This window comes from Podarcis vaucheri (genome assembly GCF_965113315.1).
Source record: "Podarcis vaucheri genome assembly, chromosome: 7".
Taxonomy (NCBI): domain Eukaryota; kingdom Metazoa; phylum Chordata; class Lepidosauria; order Squamata; family Lacertidae; genus Podarcis; species Podarcis vaucheri.
In genome coordinates this window covers 68,804,287-68,821,601 of record NC_138765.1, presented here as the reverse complement: position 1 = coordinate 68,821,601, position 17,315 = coordinate 68,804,287, and the positions used below count along the sequence as shown (strand labels likewise).

Below are 17,315 nucleotides of genomic sequence, written 5' to 3'. Positions count from 1 at the left end.
TAGAGGCTAGATACGAGTTTATTTTGCTATGCTTTACAAAATGGAACAGGCTATTGGCACCCCCTGCATCATGCCACCTCTCTCTAAAAGCATCCTCAGGTCTCCTCACAAACTTGCAGGGCCTCTCACATGGAAACAACGGGAGACCCACAAACATTCCTACAGTGGCAGCACAATAAATCTTCCCTTTTACTCAGGATTGCACGTCCCATTTCAAACTGACACACAGGCCAGATTTATTTTTTAAGAGAGATGCTGAACTGTCGAGCTCACAATTTCTGCACCACTTGCAGCCCAGGGATTCACAGTGGAAGGGGCGAGTGAGGAAAGAGCTTCCCCACCCCGGACTCAGTCACAAATCATCTCCACTCAACGGCGAGGCCTGAAGCTTTGCCAGTAAGTAACGCAGACGTAACTGGAAAAAGAGGCAACAGCCAGAAAACCCCTTCGCCGGCAGGGCTCGATGGAGAAGACGCCCAAGGCTCAGCCAGTATTCACCAAGCTTACAACTGAACTTCACAGCACAGAAGGGCACCTCAGCCTACCAGAATCGGACGGGTGTCAAGGGGGTCTGCAACTTGAGCCCTACCACCAACACTTGGCTCAGGCAAAAAGAGGGGACCAGGCAGACTTTCAGCCCCCTGGGCGCTCACAAGTAATAAGGCTTTTCTGGTGAGGTTTGAGGTCTTGAATTGGCCGCCATTCACTTTCTCCTCCTTCTCGGCCTTGCATCCTCTCTGCCTCACCTACAACTTGACACCAAAGAAGATAGTTGACCTTGATGCCTCAGGTAAAGATACCATAAATAAAATTGCACTCCCCCCCTCCTCCCAATTTCCTTCCTAATCCAAGTGCTGTTGTTCACCTATTCCCACCTCTGTTCAATGCCAGCCAGCTTTCTTTCATTCTGCTGGGGCAATTGGTGCAAATTGTTCCCTTTCAAAGCCACCAGTCTTGGTTCCTCAGACTGGCCTTGCAATGCCTCTGCAGTTGTCCCTTCAACACACCACAAGAAACAGAAAACTCAGGTCTCCTCATCCAATCCCTTCTCACGAACAACAACAATGGAGTCCGCCAACAGGAATTCTTTGAAAAAGAAGCAACCATTTCATTTCCAACCACGTGGCAAAGAAAACATCTGTGACAACATTTGTGCGACTGAAACGCTTCCCCAAACCGGAGGTAGCTGGGATCCCTCCAGAATCCTCAAGAGATCTGCTTCTCACCATAAGATACAAAGGCCATGTCTTACCTGAAGAAGCCAGTAGCACCTTCTGTGGAAAGTGGGGATGATTGAAGAATGGACGTAGCAACCATACAGGCACTAAAGATGGGGAGAAAGAAGAGAGAGAAAATCCAGAGTTATAAGAGGGAAACCATGAATCTGCATCGAGCACAGCAGCTCTAACCACCCCCACTTCCATGGCTGCCTCTTGGCAAATGGAGCCTGGAGACTTTCTGCCTCTGAACTGAGACATAGACTTTTCCTGCAAAGCCTGCCAAAAAAGTTGAAAAACATATTCATGTATGCGACAACGGCCATGAGAGTTCTGGTATGGAAGACTGAAGAAACCCCAACTAAAGAATCATGGCAAGAAAAATTGATGGACTATGCAGAACTGGCAAAACTGACATATAAGCTATGGGACAAGGATAACTGTGACTTTAAGGATGAAATGGGAACCCTTTACAAAGTATCTGAAGATGCAACAAAGAGAACTGGACTCCTTGGCAGGTTTTGAATAAACATTCACAATTTTTTCATTGATAATAATCAGCTAAATAGTTTGAGGATCTATACAACTTTGTAACATGCAGAAAACAGCATTCTTAGAGAAACCAAAGACTGGAACTGAGGGAAGTCGGGGGGTGGGTGGGTTTTGTTTGGGAGGGGGGAGGGAGGAAAAATGGGGGAGGGACAAGGATGATATGTTTTTGGATAATATGTCTTATTATAATTTTGAATATTTTTTTATTAAAAAAAGACTTTTCCTGCAAAGCAGTACGTGCATTTCTGGGGAAGGGGCATATAGGGCAGAGTCCTCACTCAGGTGAAAGGTCACCAGCTCCCTCTCAGCTTTCCAAACATGCCTTCCTGGTGCACACCGGTTGCGCCAGCGAGGAGGAAGAAGGTGCAGCCAGAAAGGCTCACAGATCTACAGGGCAATATTATGTAAGCTTCTATTTCAGAAGGAGCCGCATTTGCTCCAAAATTGCATGGGAAGAAGAGAAGGGAAAAGGTGCCAAACTGATCTGGATTTCAAGTTATTACCACTGGAGCCTTTTTTTTTAATACTGCCTCAGCAAGCAAGTTTAGCACCCTTCAGTGCCAAAGCATTTTAAAATATTAACGCTATTAAGAGCTATATGCACTGTAAATATTTTAAAACGAGCTGCTCTGTGTAAATATTAGCAGCACCCGGATGCCATAAAGCAGAGGATTAAGATAAAGCAGGTCTCGGATAAAGCAGAAACTTTTGCTTCCTGCCTCTCTGCTTCTGAAATAAATACCAAAACTAAATAAGTTATGAGATGCCACTTCTCCTTCTGAAGATATTAACTCCCCCACCCGAGTTATTTCTGGATTTCTTAAGGAGTTTTCCCAACGGCACAAAATGCCATTCAGGAATCATCCCAGGAGCTGGTGATAGCCAGAGGTCTCTTCCATCAGCTCTGGAGGGAGAGATTATTTGTGTCTGTTTTTATGAGGGCTGAGTTCTTTGGATTCCTCTGAATATTTCTGCAGTCTGCAGGCTAGCACTGGATCTTTGGGACCCTCATCTACAAAAGAAGGCAGATGTGCTTTTTGAAGGTGGAGTGGATCTGAATTCACGTTGTCCTTTGTAGCTGGCTTAACTGTTTGCCGTGTACTACACATGTTCCCAACATGGTGCCCTCCATGTTTTATGGACTACAACTCCCATCCATCCCAGCCATGCTGACTGGGGCTGATGGGAGTTGTAGTCCAAAGTATCTGGCAAGTACCAGGTTAACAAAGGACAATGTAGCCCATTTGAGAAAGGCACCTCTTCAAGCACTGTCTAAGCACACAGAGGTGAATCGTTCTTATGCATCACAAACATTTCACTGCACATCTCCTTCTGGCAACTCTTGCAGCCAAGCTGGTGCCAAACGTATTGCTCTGTTTTCCTTTGGACAGCATTAGTGAGGTCTAGAGGGGGGTTTTGTCATCTGGGCAGTCCAGGACCTCCATATACACTACCCAGGCTTACAGCTCGGGGAAGTCACCCCCCAGAGCTGCACTCCATTCTATCTTGAGACAAATGGATGCCAAATACAACAGAACATATATCATTGGGTGGCATTCAGCTAAGTTTTACGTACAGTAGACCTATAGAAATTAATGGACTTGACTTCCTCCATTTCAGCGGGTCAACTGTGAGTAAAGCTTACCTAAAGAACCGTCCGTTATCTGCAACTTGCTTAGCTGCACTTCAACTTGACCATCAAGTTGCTTTCTGCATCATCATCATCATCAATACCGGCAGCTCCCAGGGCATATTACAACAATGGAAACTGCAAACAGTTAGAACAGCTTACAACCACAGCAATGGGGCGGGCCTTGAAAGGACACATCACAGGTGTCAAAAGTCAGGATAAAGAGGTGCATCTTCAGCATACGCTGGAGGCTGCATAGTGAAGAAGAAAGGTGTCCCTCTGTGAGGAGGGAGTCCCAGATGCCTCCACAGAGAAGTCCCTCATCCAGGCTATAATTCCCAACACTTCTGCGGGTGGCGAAACTACCAAGAGGGCCCTGAGAGTGTCTGTGGGGAAGGAGGCGGCATTTCTGATATTTCATGCATCTGATGATAACATTCTCAACCCTGCTGCCTGTTTGGGACACATATCTGTACCTGTAGCCTTTCACACTGGCAGAGAAAATCACGGATATCCATCATGCCCTGACTTTATTATCAGCCACCAGCTGTCATGCCTTTGTGCACTGCCTTGTCTCTATGCTACGCCTTCCCACTGCTGTAGGTCTCTCCTGGAAATCACCCTGCAGTCACTAACCCTGTTTCTGGGTGATGTTCTCCTTCCCATTTATTTTTCCCTGATAGCAGCAGGTTCAGAATCCAACATGCAGAAATGTCAAAAAAGAAAAGAAAGGAGGTTTGAAATACTGGCACCTTTCTGCATAACAGGATCAAGTGAGAATGGGCAAGCATAGAGATGTATGCAACATACAGAACATACAAAGCATTTATCGGAGGTTGGGTTTGGGATACTCACAAACCCTAGCCCTAACCTCAACAGTGGTTGTGCTTGCACAGAACCCCCACACAATGATGCTTGGCTTGCACGCTTCCCCTTCCCTACCTCTGCCACAATGCAGAGTTCAGAAGCTTCCGCTTCCATTTTTGACCTCATGACATCTGAACACAAACAAACCGCAGCTAAACGTCACAATGGTTTGTTGAGACTAACCAGCTTCAGTCTGAGGGTTACAAACCTGGTTTGTTTCAAGAAAGACTAACCACCTTTTAGAGTGTAATGCTAAACTGTGGCTCCTCAGAAATGGAAACAAGCTTATTGACCTCCTCTGAGCAGCTGTGCCAGCTGTGGACCCAAGGGTTGCCCTTGCATGGCTTAGCATCATGTGGAAATACAGCTAGTGCCTTGAAGAGGTGCAAGGGCCAGCATCGTCTCCTGACTCCACACATTTGGCTAAGGAAGTGTCTGTGGGAGAAGTGTGTGCAGATCTCTATGAAGTGGAGGGCTTGAGGTTGGACTAGGACCCCAAAAGCTCCTGGGAGTGTACAGACTGCGGAGTGCCCTCCTATGTGAGCTGACACTGGAGATGACAGTGATTAAGAAGGAATCTGTGGCCCAAGCCAGATCTTGGAGCACCACACCATCATCAGAGTCTGCAGCAGAAGACAAAGGTTCTGTTGGGCTCTGCTGCTTGTTGAGGCAACTTGGTGTGGCCTTTGAGCTGTCCTTGGTCCTGGCTGGTTTTCACTGTGCCCTGGCTATTTCTCAAGCCTGCACATCCCAAGTGTTATGCCACTTGCTCATACTTCTGGTTTCCACCGCCAGTGGATGGCTTCATGCTTCTTCCCACGGTTGCCTTGGTCTTGCCCAGCACCCCACAAACCATACCCCGTCAGAGCAGGATAAGAACCAAAAGCCTTAAACTCAATTGTTCATCCTCTCCTTGCCTTCATTTACAATCCTTGTGCCCGTGCACACAGACCCATATATCTTCCTTGATGCTGGAATCTGAGCTATTTCATCCCCACATATTTGCCTCCACCAGTTCAGATGTATAATTCTTCAGCACCAAAGATCCTTTTCGCAATGGAAAAGAAGAAGTATATCTTTTTTTGAAAACAATAAGAGCATTTCCTGGCTTTACATCATTAGCTGGGCCCATAACGGGATTAGTGGGAGGGGGGAAATGTCAATTCAGGTGAGTCATTAAAAAGGACATGCTTTATCAGGGAGCACACTCAGAGGAAATGCCTCCTTTTGCCACCCAAGATAATCACTCACAAGGTTGGCTTGAATTAAGAAGGATTTTCAAGGCCGCCAGCTTCTGTCACGGAGTTATTTTTATGAACACAAAATGCCAGCGCTTAATAATATTTCCAAAACATGTCTAGGGGAAAAACATTGACACCCCCTGCTGAAAATAAGACTAAGAAGGGAGGGAGCAGATAATGTTAGCCAAAGGAAAGTGTAGCACGTTAATCCCACTATTGAAAGGGGGAAGGAAGTGAATTCAGCTTATCACATAGCAGGCAGAAGGGGGGGGGCATTGCAGGTTTTCACCTGCAGGCTCTGAAACTGGTCAGACTAATAGTCTTGTACGTTATGTGGGATCTCAGAGCTACAAAGGAGAATAAGGGTGTGCAACACCAGCCCCTGTAACTGGCTGGCAGCATGCCTCTGGGCTGTCCAGGGCGTGATCTTCCTTGGTCAACACAGCAGTAACCCTTTGGCTGGTGCATAGCCAGTTCTAACCTTCCCTATAGTAGGGATGCGGGTGGCACTGTGGTCTAAACCACTGAGCCTCTTGGGCTTGCCAATCAGAAGGTCAGTGGTTCAAATCCCTGCAATGGGGTGAGCTCCCATTGCTCTGTCCCAGCTCCTGCCAACCTAGCAGTTTGAAAGCACACCCAAAAGTGCAAGTAGATAAACAGATACCGCTCCGGCAGGAAGGTAAACAGTGTTTCCATGCACTGCTCTGGTTTTGGAGCCAGAAGAGGCTTAGTCATGCTGGCCACATGACCCGGAAAGACTGTCTACAGACAAATGCCGCCTTCCTCGGCGAGATGAGTGCCACAACCCCAGAGTTGTCTGTGACTGGACTTAACTGTCAGGGGTCCTTTACCTTTACCTTTAACCTTCCCTATAGAGCTCAAAATTCCAATAGAGCATGGGTAGCTCACCTCTGGCCTTCTGGATAATGTTGGTCTGTAACTCCCAACTCCCTTGACTACTGGCCATGCTGTCTGGAGCAGATGGGAATTGCAGCCATTAACATGCTACCTGCCCTGGCTCCCACTTGTGGTTGTGGCGCTTGGACTCAGTGATTGCCAAAAGCTTTATTCTAGAGTTCACTACAATCTCCAAACATAGATCAGGTAACAAGGTGTGTGAGTCACGTGGTCGCAACAGAGCTCTGGCATTCATGGCTAGGTGTCAGCTTTGTCCCAACACTTGGCATGTCCCCCGAGTGACCCTTTCGAAGAGCAGAGGGGGCACATTCATTCCCCTGTGTCCCACCCCAAGCCACAGGACTGGGCAAGCAACCCTTCTCTGCTCATGCTGGCACAAAGGGTGGTGCATCCTTGGAGATGGAGGTGGCCTTGAAGCTCTCTGTTCATTGTCTGACCGAGGATCCAACACCTCCCTTCAGCTTGGGAGTGTCAGGTGGGCCAAGACAAGTGGCTTTCCCTTGACGCTTGTGACATCTGATGCTACTGAGGCAAGGATTTCTCCCAACAGCCTGCTCAGACTCTCCTCCGCATCCAGCTCAACACTGTCTAAGCTACTGGGCTTAGGTTCCATACTGCTACCCCATTCCTCCTCTGCGTCTGACCTGCCTGGCCAAGATGTCTCCTTGTGACTCATGGCCCAACCTCTGATGTAGAGAAGATACAGTCATGGATCCCAGGGAACTTGCACTGCCAACAGGCATCCCAGGCCTGAAGTTGGGCTGTGTGGTCCTTTGAAGCTTCCCTTCCTAGGATTCTTTGAAATGGGTGATGGGACCTGTGGTCCTTCTCCAGCTGTTGTTCAGCACCAACCTCAAGAAGCCAGCAATGCTAATGGTCAAGGATGATGGGAGCTGGGAGTCCAGCAATGTCTGAAGAGCCAATTTACAGAGGAACAGTCTATCAGTGGCTACAAGGCATGATGCACTTTGATGATCACTTTGAAGGTGACCCAGAAACTACAACTAATCCAGAATGTGGCAGCTAGACTGGTGACTGGGAGCGGCTGCCGAAACCACATAACACTGGTCTTGAAAGACCTACATTGGCTCCCAGTATGTTTCCTAGCACAATTCAAAGTGTTGGTGCTGACCTTTAAAGCCCTAAACGGCCTTGGTCCAGTATATCTGAAGGAGCGTCTCCACCCCCATCATTCTGCCCAAACACTGAGGTCCAGCTCCGAGGGCCTTCTGCCGGTTCCCTCACTGTGAGAAGCCAAATTACAGGGAACCAGGCAGAAGGCCTTCTCTGTAGTGGCACCCGCCCAGTGGAACGCCCTCCCACCAGATGTCAAAGAGAACAACAACTACCAGACTTTTAGAAGACATCTGAAGGCAGCCCTCTTTAGGGAAGCTTTTAATGTTTGATGCATTACTGTATTTTAATATTTTGTTGGAAGCCGCCCAGAGTGGCTGGGGAAGCCCAGCCAGATGGGCGGGGTATAAATATTAAATGATGATGATGCTTTGCCTGCACACTTGGAGGCAGTAATGCTCCTGAATACCAGTTTCTGGAAGTAATGGGGCTGCTTTTGTGTTTGGGTCCTGCTTGTGGGTTTCCCACAGGCATCTGGTTGGCTACTGTGAGGACAGGATGCTGTTCTGGGTGGGCCTCTTTAGGCCTGATCCAGCAAAAAGCTGTCCTTATGCTCTGACACTGGACCCCTCTCCTCGGACTTTACAATGTTCATTTTGTCTATTCTTACAAATTATCCAGAGGAACAATATTCTGGGTTGTCTCAACCAGGCTCCTGCAAAGCTGTCGCCCGCATTCTGAGGCTGTGGCTAGTGCAAGTCGTAGATCAGACCAGCCGATTAAAATCCCATTTGTCCCCTGACTGAGAACGGAGAGCATGAAACTCGTTAACCAAGAGAGAATTGCTCCAAAATTAATTTTAACTAAATGGATTCCAATCTGATTCTGCCTCAGGTGCAAGGAGGATGGAGAACGGCTGGGCATTGGGCTAATGGGGGTGGGGGGTGGAACTGAGCTTTGTAGTAGATAAATGGCGCCCCATCCCTGAAGCTGCAGAAGTGACTAGCAGGCAAAGGGCTCTCTTCAGGAGCCAAAAATCTCTGGATTGCGCTACGGCCCTGGATCCTTTTCCCCTACCACAGTCCAAAGCTAGCAAAAGACGCTTGCCCTATAAGCTTGCTCAAGGGTAGGGGCATCTTGCAGGCTCCCTAGGGACTCCAGATACACCCTGCCTTCCTATGAAATGCGGGCAGCCCAGGCTGCTCTGCGCCTGGAACTTCCGAACAAACACTGTTGGAGGAGAAGGATGAGGACCAGCTGCAGAGGAAACAAATCTTAATAAATCCAATTGCTGGAATGAAGACGACATGAGTGAAGACTGTAATAAAAATTAAATGCATTTCCAGATAAAAAGACATAAAAATAATGTTGAAGACATAAATTTGTGAAAAGGAAAATATACATCTATATATCTATATCTATAGTGGGTGGATGGCTTCCTTTTTTTGGAGGGGCAGGAAGCAGGGTTTCCGAGATTAATAATATATTAAAGGGCTATAAAGTGAAATAACAGCTAAAAAATTGATAACATGCTACAATTGGATTGAAGGGAACCAGGAAGCATGTGTGGTGGTGATTTGGGGTTGGGGCTGGATTTAATTGGCAAGAGGCTCAAAGCGATGTTCTGGGGAAAGATGGGTTGGAAGGAGAGAGATACTCTATGGAAATGACAGCCCCAGAGGGTAGGAAGTGGAGTTTTTGTTTTAATGGATCTTTTGCTTCTACACGGCTCCTAGGACATGAACTAGGGCATAACATCCTCAATAAGATGCTCTCAATTCTCACAGTCGGGCACAGCCATTAATGGTGTCTCCCCGGCCTGCTCCCATGGTGATAATGCACACTTCCCTCTCTCTTGTTGCAGGTGAGTCTCACTTGGATTCCCTGTTAACCTGCCGGCATCAGCAGCTTCCTTGGGGGACTTTGAAGGGCAAAGTCTGAACTCAGCCTGATCTTCCAGGTTGGAAGGCAGAAAAGCTTCCTGGAGGAATTTCACTAGTTGTGGCTTCCTGCTTTCGACACACACACCCCCTCCCAGCCCTCATGCTTTATCAGTGCAGGCAAGCATTATGATCAGCGGAGCAGAGCAACTACCCTATGAGAAAAGGTTACAATGCTCGGCGCTTGTTAGTATGGGGGAGGCAAACGGCTGCTGTGCATAATGTTCTGCACAGTGCGGAGAAAGTGGAAAGAGACAAGCTTTCCTCCCTCTCTCATAACACTTATTACAGAATTGTAGAGTTGGAAGGGACCCCAAGGGCCATTTAGTCTGAACCCAGGCAATGTGGGAATCACAGCTAAAGAATCCCTGGCAGGTGGCCATCCAACCTCTGCTTAAAAGCCTAGAGTCCACCACCTTCCAAGGGAGTCCTCTCCACTGTCAAATAGCTCTTACCCTCAGAAAGTGCCTCCTAATGTTTAGAACTCAAGGACATCCAAGAAGACAAGCACCAGGCAGCCACATGGACTGGGTTGCATGGCTGAGTCTTCCCCACCCAACGGACTTTCCTGACATAACTACCAGAAATATCTACGTCAGAAAGCCACGTGGGGGTGCTGGTGAGATGTGTTGTGGTGTGTAGGTATGCAAAGGTTGCCAGGTGGTGGTGGACAACTTTCTATTCTTGACTGAACATTGCACCGAAAACCAGAAAAGAGCCCCAACTTGTTTCCACCTGTTTTCAGCGACAAGTCAGAGAGGATGGCTTGAGTTCGTTCTCCTGCAATGGAAGTCATAGCTTTTAGCTGCGTTGGTTTTTATGACAGCCCCATTAATGCTGAATGAGTTGATTCTGGTCAGTTTATCGCAATGGATTAATGACAGGGAGATGAAAGCCTTCCTCTGTTTACAGCAGGCGCTCTTGAAAAATCGGATTTCCAGCCCTTCCAAATGAATTGCTGAGGGTCCTCAGCATCACTGTCTTTGCATTGGGTGGACATCCAAAGGGTTCTCAGGAAGCATCTTCTAAGGAGGTGGCAGGTATGACCCATTGGGAGATTCACATAAGGAAACAGAGCCCTGCAGCTGAATCCTGGTTTTTAAGCAGAGGTTGGATGGCCATCTGTCAGGGATTCTTTAGCTGTGATTCCTGCATCATAGGGGGTTGGACTACATAATCCTTTGGGTTCCCTCCCAATTCTACAATTCTATGATTCTATGAACCCTAAAAGGCAGCAAAGTGAAGTGGGTGGAGGAATTTGAGACAGCAGGAAATGAACAATGCAGGATATGTATTTTTGTGTTTGCCAACTGGTATAATAAAATAAAGTATAACATTATAGCATTCTATTGATTGCTACATTTAAGATGGCAAAAGCCCACCCCATTTTCACACTGGATTGCTAATGACCATTAGCATCTCCTCAAATTGCTCAAGAGAGTCTCCAGTTGGGATGGTGGTGGTGGATTAGCATCAGCCTATGGAAAGATCCTGCTTCAGGGCTAACACAGGCAAAACCATTAAGCACAGACAATATAGGACTAATTGGACCAGGAACCTGATTGCATCTAAGGCACAGCTTTCTGGGTTTCTAGGTTCCTGCGTTTAGAAGCATCCCCAGTTGGGCAGCCAGGAGAGAAACAAGAAAGAGAGGAGGAAGAGTAAGAGTAATGGAATAATAGGTTTCTGCTGACAGTGTTGGATTGGGACCAAACAGGATCACCATTAAGCTACAGAAAGTATCGGAATCTAGGCATTTCATGGGAAGCCAACAAGAATCTCTCAGGAGGTTCTGTACATCTCCATCACCTTCTACCTGAGCATGGGCACACCTGCATGTCTCCAAAGATGGCAGGATAAGAACATAGGAAACTACCTTCTGTTGAGTTGGATCCTTGGCCCATCTTAGTGTTGTCCACAATGACTGACAGTGGCTCTCCAGGGTTTCAAGCAGAGTCTATCCCAGCCCAACCTGGAGATGCCAGGCATTGAACTTGGAATCTTCTACATGCAGGCAGATGCTCTACCGCTCAGCTACAGTCTTCTCTTAGCCTCTTTGACTTCCTTTGGCAGCCTGGGAGCCGCTACAGATCTGCCTTCCGCCCAGCCCAGGCTCCTTCTTCCCTCCCCAACAAAGAAGGTCCCTTCCTTCCCTTCAATCAATCCCCCGCGCAGGCAGGAGTGGAGCAAGCACCCGGGCAGCCCTTCCTCTAATTAGAAAATCAATGCCTATTTGCTTGTGTGAAGCCTCCTGGCAAGGCTCCTGCTTACCATAATTTAATATTTCAATCAGCTCTCTCGCACTCCCTTTTTGTTGATTTCTGTTTCACCAACGCCAGCAAAGTGGCCCAGCCCCTCTGCGATGGGGTGGAAATGCGTGCCGCTCCCTGAAGAGGATTTAATTATTCTCACAGTGGATTCCATCTCCGCCGGCCCCACGGCGCGTGCGTATGCCAGCCTCCCTCCAGGGCAAACTCTCAAAGAGACCAACTTCAAAGGACGTTAAAGAGCCACCTCTGAGAATGGGGACGTGTCCGCCATGCACCGCACTCCCTTTTTGCACGTCCCCATTGGTGTGTGTGTGTGTGTGACCATATCCTCCAGAGACACCTTCATTGCTTTATCTCAGACTGAGGCTGCGATATCCCAAGCATGAGTTATTTGGGAAGCCAAGTCTTAGAGAAATCCACAGAAAGTGCTGCAGAGTGTGATTCATGGTGCTTAAGAGAATCTACCCACCTCTTGATTCTCAGACCCCTCAAATGCAAACTTACAAATGCATTTCTTAACATTCTCTGCCTTATCTGCCAGCAAGGGTATGCCCCATTGCCATCCCAGCTGTCTGTTTTAAGCAGAAGATCGACCTTAACAACAGATCAGTCTCCGCAAAGAACTTCTGTGTGGGTTTTTTTTTTTTTTTTGCCTAAGGGTGGAGGCAGATCTGGGGAACAGCTGGGTTTTTATATTTCAAAAGCTATTCAGCTCCTTCGGAAGGCGATGGACTATCCTTTGTTGGAGGTTTGTAAGCTGCAGTTGGGTGGCCATCTGTCAGGGATTCTTCTGCTGTGATTCCTGCATTTATGGGGGGTTGGAATATATGGCCCTTGAGGGTCCCTTCTAACTCTACAGTTAGATGATTCTGAAAAACGAAGGCTTGACCACTGTGTGCTTCTTCTTCCAATCAGTCTTAGGGGCAACCTGAAACCTGCATGTCACTTAGTGGAGGGCTTGCGTCCTGCTTGCGGGTTTCCCAGAAGAGGCATTGGGTCAGCCACTGCGGGTAAAGGATGCCATTGGCTTGATTCAGCAGAGTCTTTCTACGTTCTTATACTGAATATACTGTCTTGGCCCATCTAAGTGAGTACTATTCTCTACATGGGCTGGAACGTTCTGCACGCAAAGTTGCAGCCCTTCGTGAGATCGAGAAGCAGCAAAATAATAATAATAATAATAATAATAATAATAATAATAATAATAATTGTTATTATTTATATCCCGCCTAACTGGCTGGGTTTCCCCAGCCACTCTGGGTGGCTTCCAACAGAATATTAAAACACAACAGCCTATCAAACATTAAAAGCTTCCCTAAAGAGGGCTGCCTTCAGATGTCTTCTAAAAGTCTGGTAGTTGTTGTTCTCTTTGACATCTGGTGGGAGGGCATTCCACAGGGCGGGCGCCACTACCGAGAAGGCCCTCTGCTTGGTTCCCTGTAACTTGGCTTCTCGCAGCGAGGGAACCACCAGAAGGCCCTCGGAGCTGGACCTCAGTGTCCGGGCAGAACGATGAGGGTGGAGACGCTCCTTCAGGTATACTGGACCAAGGGCTTTAAACGTCAGCACCAACACTTTGAATTGTGCTCGGAAACGTACGGGGAGTCAATGTAGGTCTTTCAAGACCGGTGTTATGTGGTTTCGGTGGCCACCCCCAGTCACCAGTCTAGCTGCCGCATTCTGGATTAGTTGTAGTTTCCGGGTCACCTTCAAAGGTAGCCCCACATAGAGCGCATTGCAGTAGTCCAAGCGAGAGATAACTAGAGCATGCACCACTCTAGCGAGACAGTCCACAGGCAGGTAGGGTCTCAGCCTGTATACCAGATGTGAACACCACAAGTATAAACTGTGATATCCTTGGCATTCAAGGTTTTGCATGCAGGTTTCCCACTGGGGTATCTGGTCGGCCACTGTGAGAACAGGATGCTGGACTAGATGGGCTATTGGCTTGATCCAGCTGGCTCTTCTTGTGTTCTTACGTATAATGAATTGAAGTAGATCCTCATGGCAATATCCGTCTGTGGGTTGCTTATTAATAGATCAGCATGGCATTAAAAATAATGCACTAAAAGTTATCCCTAAACATCCAGGCTGTTGCAATAAGAAGGGGCCACTCTGCCCCTAAATCTCTCCCCCCCCCGAAAGAATAGGACTTGCAGTCAGCCTGCATATGTTGCTTGAGCCCTAACACAGCTGATGGCTTTTAATACTCTTGCATTTCTAACAGAATTATGCATCTGTTGTCCTTCTAAGAGTGCCCACCACCCATTTGATGTACAGTGTTGAATTCCTTGGCTAATCGTCCCTCCAAGGAAGCGTAGGGCAAGGGGAAGGAGGGGGAGCTGCTCCTGCAAAGGCCAGAGCCACTATCAAGGGGCTGCTTTCAAGCGCATCTGTCATGTTGGACAGAAGCCCTGGAAGCTCTCCTGCTCTGTGCCCATTCCTGGCAGGAGTCAAGCCACACAGCCAGGGCTACTGGGAGCCAGGGATAAGCGCTCCCCATTAGCCAGCCTTAGCCTGCTCACCTCTCCTTCGCCACGGGGAGCCGGCAAGTCATTTATAAATGCACAGAACAAAGACTGCCCTTCCGGCAGGGATGAGGCCTTTCACCTCCAGGTCTTGTCTTTCACATCTTGCTTGGCTGGAAGCTTCTCCCAGGGCAGCATGTTGTCATTCACAGGTCAGACCACAGGCCGTATGTGTGTGTGTGTGTAAGGACATCATGTTAGGAGCCATTCTCAAAGCAACCTCTCCAGAGGAGCAGCTCTACACATCTGTGGTGTTAATGGAGAAATCTGAGGGCTCCCTTGGACAATAAAACAAGGACACCAGCCAGGAATACCAGAGCAAAACAGCAGCCAGTAGGCTTGGTCTTTATTGAAGACTGTTGCGACAGGACTCCAACCTGCCACAAGGTGGAACAAGATGGAAGCCCCGAACAAAAGAGCCCCCCAACTTTTATTAGCCGCTAATCCCCATGTTACACCCCCCCAAACTACATCACTCATACATCATGGTTACATCATGAAAGGGGAGGCCTGGTGGCAGTAATCTGAGCATCCCGGACCCTGCCCCATGGTTCTCCTTGCCCTCCACCAAACACCCATCAAGTGTAACAAAAAAGATATTTACATTTCCCTGTTTCCCAGCCAAGTTAATCACACCCTTTTGTCTTTATCTGGGTTTGTTATTTCTGGAATGGCTACCTGTCTGGCACTCAGGTATCAGGATGCCAGGAATTATCACTCAGGCAGAGGGGCTGCTGAGTAGCTGAGCTCACATGTCTATATGAATTTCTGAAGTTTTCCCAGTGAGCCACTACATAGAGACATTTATCAGTCAATTGTTACATTTGGTATCGTGCGGCAGAGGACCTTTGAATAGACAGGAAGAAACTGTGATGAAGTGTTTTGTGGGGACAAATCACAAAAGTCACAAAAGCGATTGGGATGGTTTTGGTAGTGGGCTGCATGTGCATGATATCTGCTGGAGGGGCAAACCCCCCAACCTATACATAAATTCCTGCAACAGTGGCAGCAAAAACAACCAGGCACCCCGAATTACAGGTTACCGAATGGATTGGGGCAGGAAGACACATGCAGATGGACACTCTGATGCCACCAGCATCTTCTGAGCAGCTTAGGAGAAAGAGAGAAAGCCCACTCCTCCATAATTCAATTGCTGCTCCCCACCCCCTGTATCAGGCAGGCCCTCTCCAGCGACCCTGTGGTTGGAGAGGGAAGGAGAAACAACAAGGACCCTTTCCATTTTTTATTGCAAAGGCCGCCTTCCACTTTTCAATCAACATCCAAATAAATCCAAAACAAAGAAGACCCACTTCTGCAAGACCAACAGGGAATACTTCAAAAGGTGCAACACAAGGAAGAGCCCTGTAGCAGATGAAGGCCAGCATTCTGTTCTCACCATGGCCCATCACAGGCATAGGCAAACTTGGCCCTCCAGATGTTTTGGGACTACAACTCCCATCATCCCTGACCACTGGTCCTGTTGGCTAGGCATGATGGGAGTTGTAGTCCCAAAACATCTGGAGGGTTGAGTTTGCCTATGCCTGGCCTATCAGATGCTTCTTCTAGGAAACCCTCAAGCAAGACATGAGTATAAGATCATTTCCCCCTCCTGCAGTTTCCAGAAACTGGTATTCAGTAGTGTTTACTGCCTCCAACTGCAGAGGCAGAGCATAGCTACCCAGGCTAGCAGCCATTGATAGCAGGAGGAACTACTTGCATGGAGAAGGCAGCTATCGATCCCTTTTCAAGATATCGGATCTGCTCTATCCTTTCCTTAAACCCCATGCCCTCCAGATGTTTGGGCAACAGAAAGGTATGGGTGAATTGGCCAGTTCGGGCTTGTCTAAGTTTTGTTCCATTCCTACATCTATCTGTCTGTCTGTCTGTCTATCTATCTATCTATCTATCTATCTATCTATCTATTGGAAGTCGTGCAGAAAATCCTCCTGCCCATCAGCATGCCATAATAATACACACATTTTGTATGCAATTCTGCCTGGATTTTTGCAAGCCTGCCTAGATTTTTGCAAGCCATTTGTGAATTTCCGTAATATTTTCACAAATATATGCACTTCCTTTTCCCACAATATATGCATTTTTCTGGGCACTGCTTGTTGCTGTTGCAGAACTGCAGTACTGAATTCAAAGATGTGCAAGTTTGAAGGAAAGCTGTGTGTCTGGTGGAAGTTTTTGTTTGAAGCATCTGGAGGGAACCAGGTGGAGGAAGGCTAATCTACTCTCTCTCCTTTGCCAAGATGCTCTACCCATTCTCAGGAGAACTTCACATGATCGCTGAGAGAGAAGAGACCACCTTCCTGTGGCCAGGAATTTCCTGAGTGCCCAGCAGAGAGAGTCAGCATGAGGAAGAAGCCAGGTGAGGGCAAATGAGGGCAGGGACAGCGAGGGCAAAAGCAGGAGGAAGGTGGTGCAAAGAAGCAGTAGCAGCCGGCCGAGAGAACCATAGCAGCGTAAATCTTCAGCGAAGTGAGCATCCCATCCTGTCTTCAGCAGTAATTAGCTTGGCTGTGTCAAAGATGCTAATTTTGAAGCAAATTTCAAAATTAGCAAACATTTGGCATAGGCTGATGAGGCCTTCAAAAGCGCTGGCAATTCTCCTCCAAATGTCAGCACACTCCGGGCTCCGTTTGGACATTCCTCCCTTCCTGGGTGGCCTCCTTTGCAAGGCACAATGCCATGCTGTTTGGAGGGGGAGGGGGGCACATGTCCCGCCACTGTCACAAGGGCTTTCTCTCTCTCCCTCCCCTTCCCTTTGCAACAGGAGGGAGGGAAACCTCACTTCCTCCTTCTTTTTTAATGCACTTTTTAAAAGGAGTTCTTAAAATGAATTCTTGCTTAAAACATGCAAAGGGAGTTTCATTAGCTTGATTTTTTTTAATTGAAGAGGTTAAAAAAAACAAAACAAAAAAGAACCCCCCCCCAACAACAACGAACAACAGAGAGAGAGAGAGAGGTTTGTGTATCTGTGGCTCTGTTAATGCTCTGCTGGGCTGGCTGCCAAGGCATTAAGTGAAATCGAATTCCTAAAACTAGCTTTAATCAGCAGATTTTTATGGTTAG

General features: G+C 47.7%; 1 protein-coding gene across 3 annotated transcripts in view; it reads right to left on the bottom strand.

The window, feature by feature from the left end:
* CAMTA1 (calmodulin binding transcription activator 1) overlaps positions 1-17,315 on the bottom strand; it is a 724,612-nt gene that overhangs the window by 213,579 nt on the left and 493,718 nt on the right. For all 3 annotated transcript variants that reach the window (XM_082229744.1, XM_082229743.1, XM_082229745.1), the window contains exon 5: positions 1,253-1,324. In XM_082229744.1, coding sequence (XP_082085870.1) covers positions 1,253-1,324 — 72 coding nt within the window. The remainder of the gene's footprint in view (positions 1-1,252; positions 1,325-17,315) is intronic.